At 41.8% G+C, this 15,000-nt stretch overlaps 1 protein-coding gene across 7 annotated transcripts in view; it reads right to left on the reverse strand.

Moving 5' to 3' along the window:
• Window positions 1-15,000, reverse strand: part of LOC137634319 (neutral amino acid transporter 9-like) — a 115,268-nt gene that overhangs the window by 28,456 nt on the left and 71,812 nt on the right. For 3 of the 7 annotated variants that reach the window (XM_068366692.1, XM_068366689.1, XM_068366687.1), the window contains exons 1-4: window positions 13,120-13,273; window positions 2,491-2,736; window positions 1,791-1,859; window positions 1,446-1,599 (exon numbers count right to left, since the gene is read on the reverse strand). In XM_068366692.1, the coding sequence (XP_068222793.1) occupies window positions 1,446-1,599; window positions 1,791-1,859; window positions 2,491-2,729 (462 nt within the window). In that variant the 5' untranslated portion in view covers window positions 2,730-2,736; window positions 13,120-13,273. The other 4 variants (XM_068366693.1, XM_068366691.1, XM_068366690.1 and 1 more) reach the window with 4 other exon arrangements.

The raw sequence follows: 15,000 nt of genomic DNA on the forward strand, positions 1-15,000 counted from the left end.
TATTACTCATCCAGTAGGCAGGCAGCAAGGCTTTGTTTTTGTTTTTCAAAGCCAGAGGATTCAAGGACTTGTAAATTAAGCCGGGCTTGAGCATGAAGCCCGCGCATGACGAGAGTGACTCGATCTTTGTGGGCCTTGAACCCTGGCTTCTTCACTTCGTCCTTGTAAAAGAACGTCCGGGACGGCATCCTCTTCCAGAAGAGGCCAGTCTCATCCATATTGAACACCTGCTCCAGGAGATAGCCACCTTCTTTATTTAATTTCGGGAACTCGTCCTCGATGTAACGAAGAGCTGCCTCTTGGTCTGCCAAGGCGGCCTCCCCATACAAAGGAACACTGCGAAGTCCAAACCTCCTCTTGAATTTCTCCAACCAGCCCTTGCTGGTATCGAGACTAACCTTCTTTACCTGACAGTCCGATATCCATATTGATAACACATTCTCCACCTGCACAATCCTTTTATTACAAGGTGTCACAAAGCACTTAGTGTCCTTGGAGAACGTTATTGAGGCAGTTTTACGGACTTTGATTTCATCTTTTTTATGAAACGAACAATTGATCCATTCGCTCTGCAAATGCGGGCAACAGACGCATAGCTAGTGCCTGCCTTAAGCATGCCCAATAACTTCACTTTCTCGTTCACCGTCATCATTTTTCGCTTCTTGGGTTCACTAGAGGATGTAGAGGGTAGAAGATGTAAAGGGCATCACAAGCACTATTTTGCACTAAAAAAGCACAAGAAAACAGCTAAAAGTTCCCCGCGGCAAGACTAAGCAACACGAGCAAGAGAGAACAATGAATGCGGTCTCCCTTCGCGGGGCGCACGGCATGGAGAGATACTGGGTAAAGCGTCTCGACGGCTCAGTCAATATGCTTGCGAGATTCTGGAGCCCAGAGGACCAGCGAATCAAAGAGGTGGATTTTGAGTTGCGCGCCATCTCCTTGTTGATTCCTGATGTTCTAATGCACTCTCACTGCCTTCTGCTAGCGCCCGCGTAACTTTCGCACCATTTTTTCTAATTTTTTATGAATAGTTTTGAAAATCCGCGATGCACTGAGGGCGCGAAACTTGAGGCGCGAAGTGGCGAGGGATTACTGTATTTCCCTTATCCTACGCAATAGCAATCAATTAAGATAGGCTAACATATCTCTTTACCTAGACCTAATAATACATTTGCAGTTACAGTACCCAAAAAATCAAATTAAAATACACTGGTAACTAATAAAGTCTACAATCAACATACATTCATTTATATAAAGCACATATCTCTAGCAGTACCAGCCGAACTCGGTTGAGTCCCTTGTCAGGCTGGGAGGAACGTAGAGAGGAGAGGTCCCCTTTTTTGTTTTACTTGTTTGATGTCGGCTACCCCCCAAAATTGGGGGAAGTGCCTTAGTATATGTATGTATGTATATCTCTAGGTTAAGAAATTTTTTGAACATACCAGTGCACGATCCCCTGGGTCAACAGGAGCTCGTAATCTTGAATAATATCTATATCTGGTATATAGGTGAGTATCTCCATCTTGGTCATCTCCAACTCTAACAAGGCTACTTGCACTACCTCTTGCACCAGCAACAGTTGGGTGAAAAGGTCGTCTGAAAATTTCAAACAAGGTGAAATCACATCAGGTAATCAAGACGATTAAATATAGAGTACTGTATAGGCAACCTCATTATTTCCCTTTACTATTAATACAAACTTACTACATGAATTCAAGAAAAAATTTAACTTGACAAAAATTTACAATTAATAATAATAAATCCATAAATACATTAATAGCACATACCTCTTTGGTTTATTATCATCAGTGTATGGGGAAGGACCTACAGTATTTGTCCAGGAACTAGAATATACGCTGAAAAGAAAATTTCATACACTGTAATTGTTTTAATTTAAGCACTTCTTACTTCAATTTAGTTTAGAATATTTGTAAACTATGACCCATTTTAAAATATTCAACTTTGTATGGTATACAAACCTAAACTGATACAAAAAAAATTCTAGAGATAACACCTTAAATATTTCAATTAACAAACAATACTGTATGTCTCTGGTCAATTTAATCAGCAAATTTCCATGCAACTTATATCAGGAACAAGGGGATATTTTCATCAAACTCAAGTCTTAAAAGGATATAAACTTTGTATTAAGTAATGTCCTCTAATCTGAGATAAATTTGATTAATAATAATGTTGTCAAAAGTTTTCAAACTCAAAGAAAAGCCCCAAATAATTATAGTTCTATTTAGTAAATTTAAAAAACTAAACTTCATGAAATTAACTAAAAGCATTAATATACTGAACCACATGAATTATAACCTCAACGCCTAAAATACCATTAATCTACATTTGATAATGAAAAATTGCAAACAGTTCTAATTATTGTAAAACAGGTTATTCAACATTTTTCATTTTTTAATACAGCACAGTGGCAAAAGACTTATGAAAAAATATATAGACTTTCTCCAAAAAAAGAGAAAATTGTACCCAGCAACAGCAGCTGCTGTAGAGAGTAATGGTGATCGTTCACTAAAATCTATAGGTAAAGATGGTGGTAAGTTATCAGGATGACCCTCTGCTGTTGTTCCAGTTGTTGCTGTCTTTGATTCTTCACTTTCAGGTTTCCCCGTACTTGCACCTTCATCCTCAGTTGTCCCTTCATCTTGGGTTTTACCATTATCCGAATTTTCCTCCTCTTCAAACAAGATTCTCGTATCATCATCCATCACAATTCTGAAGTGTATGAAAATGGGTTAAGAAAAACAAAGCAAGGCCAAATCATGATCCCTTATTTCACAAAACCAAAATACAAAGGAAAATGTTCAACATGCAAATGCTTTATTAGCAATTTTTTTCATAGTGATAATTTGAAAAGGAACTTCTTAATATATGAATGTTAATGAATATTGTATAACGAATTTGGTAGCAATTCGTAATTTTCCTAACTATACAAACCTGAGTCCTTACGTAGGAGAATGATAACACCAAGGCTGGAATGCAGCAGTCAAAATTGTATAACATGGTGTAGGTACTTGGCCAGTAGTTGCCCTTTCATTGCTCACTGAGCATTCACTTCGTATGCAATTAGAACTTCCTAGAGTTGGTGATGATGGGAAAGTATGAGTAAAGGACTAAGGTTTGTAATGTTAGGAAAAACACGAATCACTTCCATATTCGTTATTTGTTAAGGCACAAATACAAACACTCGTCCTTTATAAATGAGACTCATCCTTAGGCAGGAAGAAGTTTCTATTCCAACTGGAGGCAGATGGAACTTTCTTCAAAGCTAATCCTTATGGCACGGCAGGCCAAAGTTTTCACCGCAGCCAGACCTCCCCTTCAGAAACAGAACTACCTTTGATACTCACACGCCTCGGAGGCTAACGATGTACAGCGTACCTTAGTCTCTGTGGATATTCACGAGTGCAGTATTTTGCGACACATACACACCATTCATCAGGTGGTGAAGGACGTTGTCGCTACTCATGTGTACGCAACAGAACATGTTAGTACTCGTAAAAGCACTGAGAGCGGTACTGGATGGTCAGTTATTGCTTCCATGAAGAAACAGATCACAAGGAGAACAATCTTGTGGTGAAAAAACATGAGGAGACCAAGGATCATATTCTCAATCACAATCCCGTTATGGAATGTGTTGTCGCTCTCAAAAGCTAGGATACTAGTAGCGTTCGCGTTTATTTCCCCCTGGTTCTATTTTGTGTGTACGATGGAACCCCCCATGAACTAATCTCTCTCCCCTTAGAACCGAAGCATCTTTAGGAAGAGGGACTGAGTTGTACCTCTAAAGTTCAGGAGAAAGGAGAGGATAAGACCTATTAGACCCTGTTGGAATGATTGCAGTGCCAAGAGTGCAGCTTTCAGTTCTAGCAAGTTGATGTGCAGGCTTCTCTCTTCCTCAGACCATGGTCCTGCAGTGGTGTGGTTTCTTAGGCATGCTCTCCAGTTTTTTTTTCATGCATGCGTAGACAGAGGCATCTCCTGAGAACATTTCAAAGTACAGTAGTCCCCTAGAGGTTGTCGTCCTTCAGATACTAGTCTAGACTGACCTTTACTTCCTGTTCTATAGGAACTACATGGTGAACAGGATGGTTGGCTGCTGACCAGTATCTCTCTAAGCACCAATGAAGGGATTGTAAATGTAGGCACCCATATGGCATTAGCTTCTCCAGGGACAAAAGGTGTCCTTATAGCTGTTACCAGTGTCAAGCCGGTAGTTGCTGCTGGCACAGGGAAGTAAGCTCTACTCTCCTGAGTTTACCGACATAATTGTCAGTGAGGAAGACTCTCCCTGTCGTATCTATTTCCATCCCCAGGTACTGCATTCTCTGCTTAGGTGTGAAACTGTACTTTAATGAGTTAGCCATGATCCCCAGATCACAATAAAAGGAGAGAAGCTTGTCCCAAGAAGAGAACAGAATCAGCAAGTCATCAAGGTACCTTAGAAGAAATATTAGGTTGGCGTGAGCCAAACCCGAGACAAGTTCACATGAATAAAAGGGGGCAACCGGCGATCAAGAAGCACAGAACTTTGAAATGGTAGACATTATCCATCAAGGACAAAGCAGAGGAATTTCTCGGAAGATCGGTGGCCTGGTATCTGGAAATGTGTCTCTCTCAGATCCTGAGAGAACATAAATTCATTCCTCCTGATGACAGCTCATACAGTGCTAACCATCTCCAACTTGAACAAGGTCTGTAATACAAACTCACTCAATGTGGAGAGGTCAACGACCAGTCTCCAGTCCCCAGTGGACTTTTCCAAGAGGACCAAGTCAACTGTAAAAGCCTTGAGATCTGGCCATTATGGCATGTAGCGTGCCATTGCCTAACATCTTCCTCACCTCTGATTGAAGGGCGAGTTATTTTTCAGGACGCGTAGTAGGGTGACCTCACCATTAGAGTCCGGCAGCATTGGAGGGGCCCTTGATCCTGAGTGAGCCTTGGGTGACTGGTCAAAGACCAGTATAGTACTGCTGAAGGGTTCCTGCATTCACTCCAGGAGAACCTGTGGATCACCTTGTCCTTGGGTTGCCTTTTTAAGGTCAAGGAACTCCCTTAGTCAGGAGGAGACTGATCGCGAATGGAAGATCAAACGTAAACAGGACGGTTCTCTCAAACCGGTAAATACTTATGACTCAGAGAACAAGTACATTCCAGCACTTGGGTTTTCTCGGTGAGAGCGAGAGTACAGACAAGTACTTGTGGCCAGGGATGAGCTCGTGCGAAAAAGGCCACATATGATCAGGAGAATTTCATTCTGCTCTTATTAGCAGTTTGACATGGAAGCTCTTATGAAAAAGAGAACGCTCAGGAAATCGAGGGTGCGAGCAAACAGGCACGTACACCTCTCGTTGGGAGCATCAATATCCAGCCACAATCGATTCTAAGTGAAAGCATGTGAACAGAAGCACCCAAGTCCATAGGAGCAAGGTGCCAGGAAAGTACTCTGCACTAGGTAAGGACAATATTTTAAATTTGCTACTGTGGCCAGGAGGGCACTAGCTAACAGTTGAGTGCATTTGTCCATAAGCCACACACAGGAGAATAGCAAAGAGATGAAGGCGATTGTACCCTGGACCTCTTTTGGATAGGTTCCTGCAAACATGCTAGCACACGGGGGTGCGCGCAGGCAATGGTCTCAGCGTCATGCAAGTTTATCAGAAGAATGAAAAGTGTTTTTTGTTTCATGTTCATCTTCTGAAGAATGAAAGTGCTTTGTGGAAAGTTCATCTTCCAAGGAATGAAAGTGTTTTGTGGATAGTTCATCTTCCAAATAATGAGCGCGCAGTGCTACGGCATATAATTGTCAAGGAGGATCCACCCCGTGAGAGACTTCTTCTGAAGAATGGGAGTGTTGTGGGGGAGTAAGTGAGAATGAGTTTAAAAGTCATATGCCACCTCCTCTTTCAATGAGAAGGGTCATCTTCTTTCAATGAGAAGGGTCATCTTGGACCACATGCGCAGGAATGAGAAATAATTTCATAAGCGAGCTCTTCTTCAGAAGAGTGGGCACATTCCGAAGTGCGCATGAGCGCGACAGAGTATCAATCTCATAAGAGATCTTCCTTAGAAGAGTGGGTGTGTGTGTGTGTGTGAGGCTGAGGGTCAACCTCAAAACCTAGCTCTTCTTCGGAAGCTCAAGTGCGCACTAGGGCACACGCAATCATGAGGATCAACTCATCAACTTCCTGAGTGTGTTCTTCCTCTGAAAATAGGATGCCCTCTGTGACATGTGCCTTAGCACACACATAAGCATCTTCATTTCCTTCTGTAGAGGTTTCGTCTTTATGTTGAAAAGATTACATAGATCCACCCTTGGAAGGTATGTGGGAGTAATTGAGCTCAAAACTGGTGACTGTCCCTAGCGGGAATTGACAGCGACCTTGTCATGGTTGTGAGAAGGGGGAGCCGCCAGTTGGGCACAGAAGAGCTTCTCTTCTGAATTAAAGGTCAAAATAGACTTGGGAGGGGAGGGGAACAAAACGCTTCCTCCAGGCCAGGTTAGAGCGGGTACTGTCAAGCACCGATTTTGTTGCAGCAGAAGGGGCTGCATCAACCCCTTCAAGAACAATTGAGAAGGAAGATTTTGATGTCTGGGAAAACTCAGTCATGGATCAGTTTCTAAGAGTGGGAAGATCTAGGTCAAGGAGCAGTATAAAAGCAGGAGGAAGATCTCACGCAATGATGTCCCCAAAGCGTCTTAGGAACATCCTAATGCAGTAGAGGATCGAGGATGGCTGCCAATGTCTCCATCAATAGCACTTATATGAAATTAAGTAACGTAGAAAAAGTACGAGTTCCTATACCTCATGCCGAAAATCTTTCCAAGGTGTTATGTTTTGGTACAGTACTGCTTCTCCTACAAAAGCATACACAGGTCAGTCAAAGTCTCGAGAGTGCGCTCGATTGGTCATCCTGCGCTTTGGTGTTTCCTTCCTCCCCTTTGGCTGTAGGAGCAATCGGCGGGAACAAGAACATGTGAACTGGTTCCCTGGTGATGATCACTTGGGGTACACGGGTAAGATCTGATCTTGTTCTAGATTATGTGGTTACAGACTGCAGAATAGATTATAATCTTTCTGATCGCAGTAACTAATAGCGGGGTTCCCAATCACAGTAAACTGTTGTAAGGTTCCCTAACACAGTAAACAATAGTAGGGTTCCTGATCGTGGAAACCGATTTTAAATTTCCTGTGGGAAACGCTGATCATGGCAAACAATAGCGAGGCGACCTGTTTGCAGGACACAAGGAAACTTCAGCACTCACGAAGTTAAGATCTTATAGCACACACAAGCAATGAGAATGGTCATAGGTTCCTATTCCACTATACTGTGGAATGGAAGAGCAGGAATTAGGTATATGCCAGTAGTCCTGTGACAAAGTCACTGAAAAACAACAAAGTGCCCAATAATGCAGCGTCAAGCAAGAGCAGTGAACACATGAACCTTGCTATGTGAAGTGTTCGATCACGTAGTGTCGAGCAAGCTAGGCGTAGACCCGAATCTCATACAAAATCATAATTTTCTCTGGGAAGAAAGCATTTCCGATACGTATTGGGTGTCCAACTTACTCAAATTTGTAAGGGCCTTTTCTCCCCATTGCAAGGTCAAGAACTCTATGTCATAGGACACGTGCTCGAAACAGGTGCATGAGCACTTTTATCACAAAACAATCTTGGTATGTACTGCTTGTCTTGGTACATACCCTTCTACCAGACTCTGTTAAAGATTGTTAGAGGCACTTAGGTACATTAATCAGACCTTTATGTGAGAACAGTGCATTCATTACAAGACAAACTAGTCACCAAATAGCATCTACTGATATTTGTTCCCAAAGGGACAACGCTTGAGATACAGTTTTCTCCCTCCCTCCCGAAAGTAAGAGGGGGATATTTTGGTTCCTGGAAGAAAAGAGAAGGATAAGACCCTTATACCTACCATTAGTTCATGCGCTTGTTTTTTTGAGAAAAAAAAAACACAGATCGCTAGTGTGTGAGCATCTATTTTGTATACTGTACACATAAAAAATGCTCGGAGATAACTTTACGCGATGGAGATCCAACAGGAAAGTGAGCGATGCTGTCCTCGTGAGCAGCCTCCCGCACACTCGGCCACCTTGCGGCCGCATAGGGAACCGTCTCGTATCCTCGTATCTCGGGGCAAAAATTTTCTCGAAACTTTCCCCGTATCTCAAATTTCTCGTATGTTGGGACATTTGTATGTCAAGGTATTACTGTACTGTATAACGGGAGCCTGAAGTTCAGGGACATTGCAAACAGATCCACAGTCGGAGAATCCCACAAAGTTGGGACTTTGTTGGCTACTAGATGATCCAAAGATCATTCGGTACCCTCGTCCGTTCCTCTGGTCCCATGGGGATCATAATGTCTGGGGAATCAAAGGCCCGATTCCAGTTGGACTTTAGCCGCCACTTGAGGGATCGTATCCTGAGGCGACTTTTGAGAACTAGATGAGCCAAAGATGATTTGTGTCCAGGGAGACAGTCACCTCTGGGCTAGTAGCTTTTCTCGTCTGAGAAAAGGTCTCGCAACCTTCCTCAGCTTCACTACCCTGTCATCTGATGGGAAGGCTTTGTGGAGGTAGGTGTCTATTATCCTTTCTACATATACCAGTCTTTGAGTTGGAAAAGTAGGGATGACTTCTCGAGGTTTACCGGTGATCCCCAGATATTGGCAAAACCTCCAAAGTTTGTTTCGGTGCTGACGAAGGGTTGCCATTGAGTCTGCTAGAATCCCACAGTGTCCAGGAAACGTAGGAGACATGCCGGTTCTATGAGCCCAGGATGACACTAGGACAAATACTCTCGGGAAGACTTGGAGTGCTGTAGAGAGACCAAAGCACAGCACCTTGAACTGGTACGTCTTGTCGTCTAGACTGAATCTCAGATACTTCCTTGAAGATGGATGTGCTGGATGTGTTGGGATCTGGAAGTATACGTCCTTTAGGTCCAGCATGCACATGAAGATCTGTGATCTTACCCCTTGTCTAACCTTCCCTAACATGGTGTGGACTTCGGCCCCAAGGGCCAGCTCCTTTGTGGATCCCTTCACATAGGAGCTCGTTAACACTGGGGTCTTGACCAGTGGAGGGAGAGACGAGTGAACGGGATGCGATATCCTGAATGTACCACGGAGATTTCCAGGGTTCTGTCCCGAGCTGCATTTTCTCTCCACGGGAGGACTTGGAGCCTTCCTTGTCTTTGGCAGGAAAGGGCTTTTTTAGCCACCTTGTTGTCCATTCCTGCAGTCCTGTTTTGTCATTCCCGAAGCAGCCAGATGTGGACTGCGAGATTTGTAGCCCTCAATGAGGACTTTTTAAGAGTCCCTAGACTTTTTACTCGCAGAAAAGAAGGCCTCTAGTACCGAAGGTCTAGGTGTTACAGGCTTTTGTTGGTCACCATTAGAGGAGAGGAAGGAATCCTCCCCGGGTTTTGAGACTACTCTGCGATCTCTCGGGACTTCCTCAATGAGCGAAGGATGGAAAGAGTCGGATGAGGACTCTTCCCTGAGAGAGAACTCAGTCTGAACTGATGAAGAAGAGGGCAAGGCAACGATTGACCTTACCTTGGATGCCCTAACAGAGGTGATGCTGTTCGTTAGAACGGCGTCATTCTGGCGAATATTGACGATGGTTAAGGGCTGGTTTTCTTGGCCGCTGTGCAGTCGGAGAGTGCTCACGAGTACTGTAGTCACCTATCGATGACCTGCTGATGGGGACTGCTGATCATTTAGTGGATCGGCGCGATGGCAAACGGAGAGCAGCGAGGAGGGTGTCGTATGTCTTCCAATCTCTCTGGGGAACGACAGGCAGAGGGTGACTGGCGAGTCATTGCAGGCTGCTGGTGGGATGCTTTGCAGTGAAATGCCAGTGAACGGTGAGCTGTCGGTGAATCGACAATCAGTGAGCCAAAGAAGCGCATCAAACCGTAGGGGAGCGGTGAATGGCTAATCGTTGGAGAGCGACGAACAGCTAACCATTAGCGAGCGGCAAATGGCTTACCCTTTGCAAACGGCGAACGGATGGTGACTGACGAACAGTCGAAAGCTGCCTGGTCAGTTGGCAACCGGTGATCTGCCATAGATTGGTGGGTTGACTTGGTGATCGGAGAGTTGGCGATCAAAGACCCAAAGGTAAACGACTAACCGCTAGATAAGTCCGCAAGCGGCTAATCATTGTCAAATTGCAAACGGCCGCATGCCGACCGATCATCGAAGGATGAGTGACCAGGTGGTTGGAACTAGCTGGAATCACAAACCGGAGTTTGTTGACGAGCAGGTGGCGAGGAGAGTTGGTCTGACAAGGGCCGTAAGGCTGGCATCGACAAGACCAAGGTGAGCGAGGTCACAGGCGAAAGGCCTATTGGCAATCGGTGATCGGGGAGCTGGAGATTGACGAAAGCATGAGCAGACAATCGGCAATCGGAATGGTGATCAGCGATCACCTGACTTGCAATAGGCAATCGTTGAGCTTGCAGCCGTTGAGCTGGCAAGGTAAGCTGGCGATCGGCATGCTGATGATCGGAGCACCACAAAATAGACGAGCTGGCGATCGGTGTGCTGATGATCAGAATGCCGCAAAATAGGCAAGCTGGCCGATGATCGAATAAGCTGATGAACAGCAGTACGGTTTTTCAGAGTTGTTGAGGATCGTTCAGAGGAGGCATTCATTCCTATACACATCAGAATTCGTTCATCCCAAAACTACTGTACTGTACTATAATTTTCGACTGTTGGAAGGCATATATAATAACACAGTATCGGGAATCAATGTTTCCGACATTGCGCTGTTAATCATAGTTTAATTTTGCGACTATGGACGACCACAGTGTACAAAACAACACGATGGAAGTGCACTGCCGAGTCCCGAAAACGTCTGTCCTGCCGAAATTCAGGAGACAGAAGCACAGTACGACAGTTACTTTGCAATGTAATGTAAAGTATCCAAAAATTATTTTTGAAGGATACAGGGTGTACCAAGAAGCCAATCCTTGAATTAGTCAAACGTGCTTACCCACTCACTCTATCTAATCCCTGGTACGTCCCCACATCCTATTCCTACTGCTTTGCTACCTCCTGGTCCATTTCATGCACCACAACCACCACCACCACAAAAAAGAAAAAAAAAATCATTTGGAAAGAAAAAGATGATACATACTGAAGAATCTGACTTCACTGACTTCAAGTAATGTAAGTACTATACAGTTATATTTGATCTTTTTAAATATATATATTATATTGAACTGAGTGATTTTCAACAGATGAGCAATGCAATACAGTATATTAGAAAGATGTGAGCCATGGCTGAGCAAAAACCAGTATGAACTAAGTTATCAATTAAGTAATTAAAATACTTTAATACCAAAATACTAGCCATGGCATGCGCAGCACATCCATGTACCACCTGCCACAACAGAGGAGCAGTGAAACAATGTTAAAGTGCGAGTGAAGCGAACTATGGCTTTGCAATAACCAGTTGAATTATGCTACTGAATTAGGTAATTGAAATAACAACAAAATACTAAGCCACATGGCTGGCATACGCAGAACAGAGGAGCAATGAAAAAAAGTCAAAATACAACCAAAGTGAGCCATGTACGAGTAAAAATCAGAGTGATCAGATACTGTACATTAGAATAAGCTTAATTAGGTAGGGATTTTGTAGTACGACGGCTCAGGCTACAAATGACCAGAGGTAAAATCATAGTTACGTATGGAACAACATTTTTAACATAAAAAAAGTTTTACCCATAGTAAATGATGTACTTTCACTTAATTTGAATAAACCAAAAGCCCCTTATAGACCATCTAAGAACAGGATATTCTTTAGAAATCTAAAAGTTTTAGCTCCGCCGTATCTTCGCTTCTCTTGCAGAAAAAGAAAAACATCAAGCTCCTCTGTATTGGCAAGCGATACATGCTGAGCTGCGCACGCTACCCCATTGATTATTATATCTTGGATAATTAAGTTTTTATTTGCACTAAATATTAGCGTCATTTTAGAAGAAAACGGACATTTTTCTATAGGTAACATGTTTTTTAAAAGAAAAGCTGTTTCTGACCGTGACTATAATAAAACCAGACTCGGGAAAAAGAAATTCCCATTTTCTTATACATATAGCAGGCCTGGCCTGTTGATATACAATGTGAGCCTAAGGAGGCTTGAAAAGAACATGAGAGCTGTCACCTGTATGTATGATGACCACTTACTAAGAATACGGCACTGTATGGGGGGACGCAATGGGGCGTTAGCTTCCATTAGCTAAGTAGGTAAGGACATGGCATGTAAGTTAGGTTAGGTGGGGAAGTTTAGGTTTGTTGGTGTCCATTTTCTATGCATACAGGAGGAACTGGCCGCTGATATACAAAGGCTCAAGATTATGTGAATAAATAAAACCTAACGAGTTGTAACAACTTAAGATGAAATTGTAAAAATATACCGAGGCCGCTCGCCTAGTATTCTGTACTTTCTTTCCTGTTATTTCTCACAACTACAAAGCATGCCAGGCATGATGAATGAAATACCTGGGGTGTCTGTATGATAGCGGCCACATGTATGTATTTTCAAGCCAAACTTAGAATACGGTAGTGTAAGGGGGGTCGCAGGGGGGAGTTAGCCCCCCCGTTAGGTAAGTAGGTAAGGACACGGCTTATAGGTTAGGTTAGGAGGGGATGTTTAGGTTAGTTGATGTACATTTTTAATGAACACGTGAGGAACTGGCCGCTGATATACAAAGGCTTCAAATACACTCAGTATTTATCCTATTAATAAGGGCTACTGGACACCCTCAACTTACACTAATCACGTAGTTAATCACCCTAGACAAAACTCCTAAGCTTACCAAGCAAACTAGACATTCTTTCTGATAAGCACAACTACAGTGGTTTGTTCTTCAAAGAGAATTTCTATCGCGTATATGGGTCGACTTCCGGATGCTAATCATCGCATGACGAAATATACGAGTAAGTTCGACGAAAACATCCTACGTCTCAAAGATACCTTTCTCCGAAAGAAACTCGTAACTGCCAATGGAAAGGGTTAACAGGTGTACCACACAAATCACTTAAATGTACTTACTTGGGGTTAAGATTAATTTCCCGCCTTCAAAATAGGCCTCCTACTGCGTTCCTCGGATAAAACATGTGACTGAGGTTGCAAAGCCTGTTGCTAGGTCTCGACGACCGTACTCAGCTGACTTTTGTTTACTTAAGTTTGACTTTGCAAAACTTATTTGCTCACCTTCGTACACTTCCATTTCAAATTCTCTTACTTCCTTATCTTATCTGGTCAATCAAGGTTGTCTTTTGCCCGTTTAGGAAGTAGTGTCCCCTTCCCTATCTACTATTGCTGGCAATTTTACGAATTGAAGATTATAACCGATGGTTTTACGGTAGCTTAATCAGTACAGCATTCGAATACCATATAGAAATGGAAATGAAATAATAAGATTTGTTACTAAATCGAAATCAAATACGGCAAAAGAAAGTCATTTATTCAAATAGTTTGAATATTTGTAGACAGCAGATGAAAAAGTCTGTGACAAGTATTTTGAAGGGATAGGCTCATAACAAATTATCAATTTTGACTAAGAACAAGCTTGTGGGTTTTAAAAAAAATTGCATTTATTTATAGTTGTTGAACATGCAAGGTTCAAGGTTAAGACAGCTTATCAAATTAAATTACTTTTCATTACTATTTCTTCCTTGGCTATCAAACTGAATTACTTTTCATTACTATTTCTTCCTTGGCTATCAAATTTAATTACTTGGAAAGTAGTCAACTACTTTGTCTCGCCGGCATAATTTCATGAACTATTTCAAGTCTGGGAACACCGTAACTGTTTGTATGTCCCCTAATTGATATCTGGAAAGCAGGTCTGGGCGACCTTCAACTGCTTAAAATCATTTACCTTCACCTTCACCCATCCCTCAGGCGCGATGTTTTCTGGCCTGGACAGGAATATAAAGCTGTTATTTCAATAAGACTTTTAAGATGTGGTTTACCCATTTACAAGCGCATTGAGATTGCTTACTGGCTGGATAAAATCATTAGACTTTGTCGCAATAAGACATATTATGTCATTATAAAAACCTCGTGGGGAACTCTTCTAATGTTTTTTTTTCTTTTCTTTTCAAGATCAGCAAACAATTCTATCGCGGATGTTTATCCTGTTAGTGATGAGTCATTGTACCTTTCCTTTCTTAACTCGGATAAATTCATTTCCTGAATTTATAATGTAGTTTGGGATTGGGAAGTCAAGAACAAGTCACATACATATCATACGTAAAATTATATATATATATATATATATATATATATATATATATATATATATATATATATATGTGTGTGTGTATATATATATATATATATATATATATATATATATATATATATATATATATATATATATATATATATATATATATATAGATAGATAGATAAATTATATATACATATATATATATATATATATATATATATATATATATATATATATATATATATATGTGTGTGTGTGTGTGTGTGTGTGTGTGTGTGTGTGTGTAGGATCAATATATGTAGGTAAAAAAAAGGGGGCTACCGGAGGAGTACAGTGACCAGGAACTAACAAATGATTTTCTAGTATTCTTTAAAAACAAAATAGAAAATATAACTCGGTCATTTGCAAATATTCAACATCAGATTAATGCTACATCAAATACATATAAAATTAACGAGATTCAACAACATAACTCATGATATCATTAGGATTATCAAGAGCGAAGAAAACTAACTGTGGGATCGATCCAATGTCAATATATAAGGTAAATGGAGAAAGAAACTTTTCTAGTGTAGCTGATATGATTACATGAATAGCAAATGCAAGCATCGATGACTGTAAGTTTCTCAAATTTGAGGAAATATCTATAGTCACACCGGTTCTGAAATGTGCTCTGGATTATCAGGAATTAAACT

Source organism: Palaemon carinicauda, chromosome 44 (assembly GCF_036898095.1).
Source record: "Palaemon carinicauda isolate YSFRI2023 chromosome 44, ASM3689809v2, whole genome shotgun sequence".
Taxonomy (NCBI): Eukaryota; Metazoa; Arthropoda; class Malacostraca; order Decapoda; family Palaemonidae; genus Palaemon; species Palaemon carinicauda.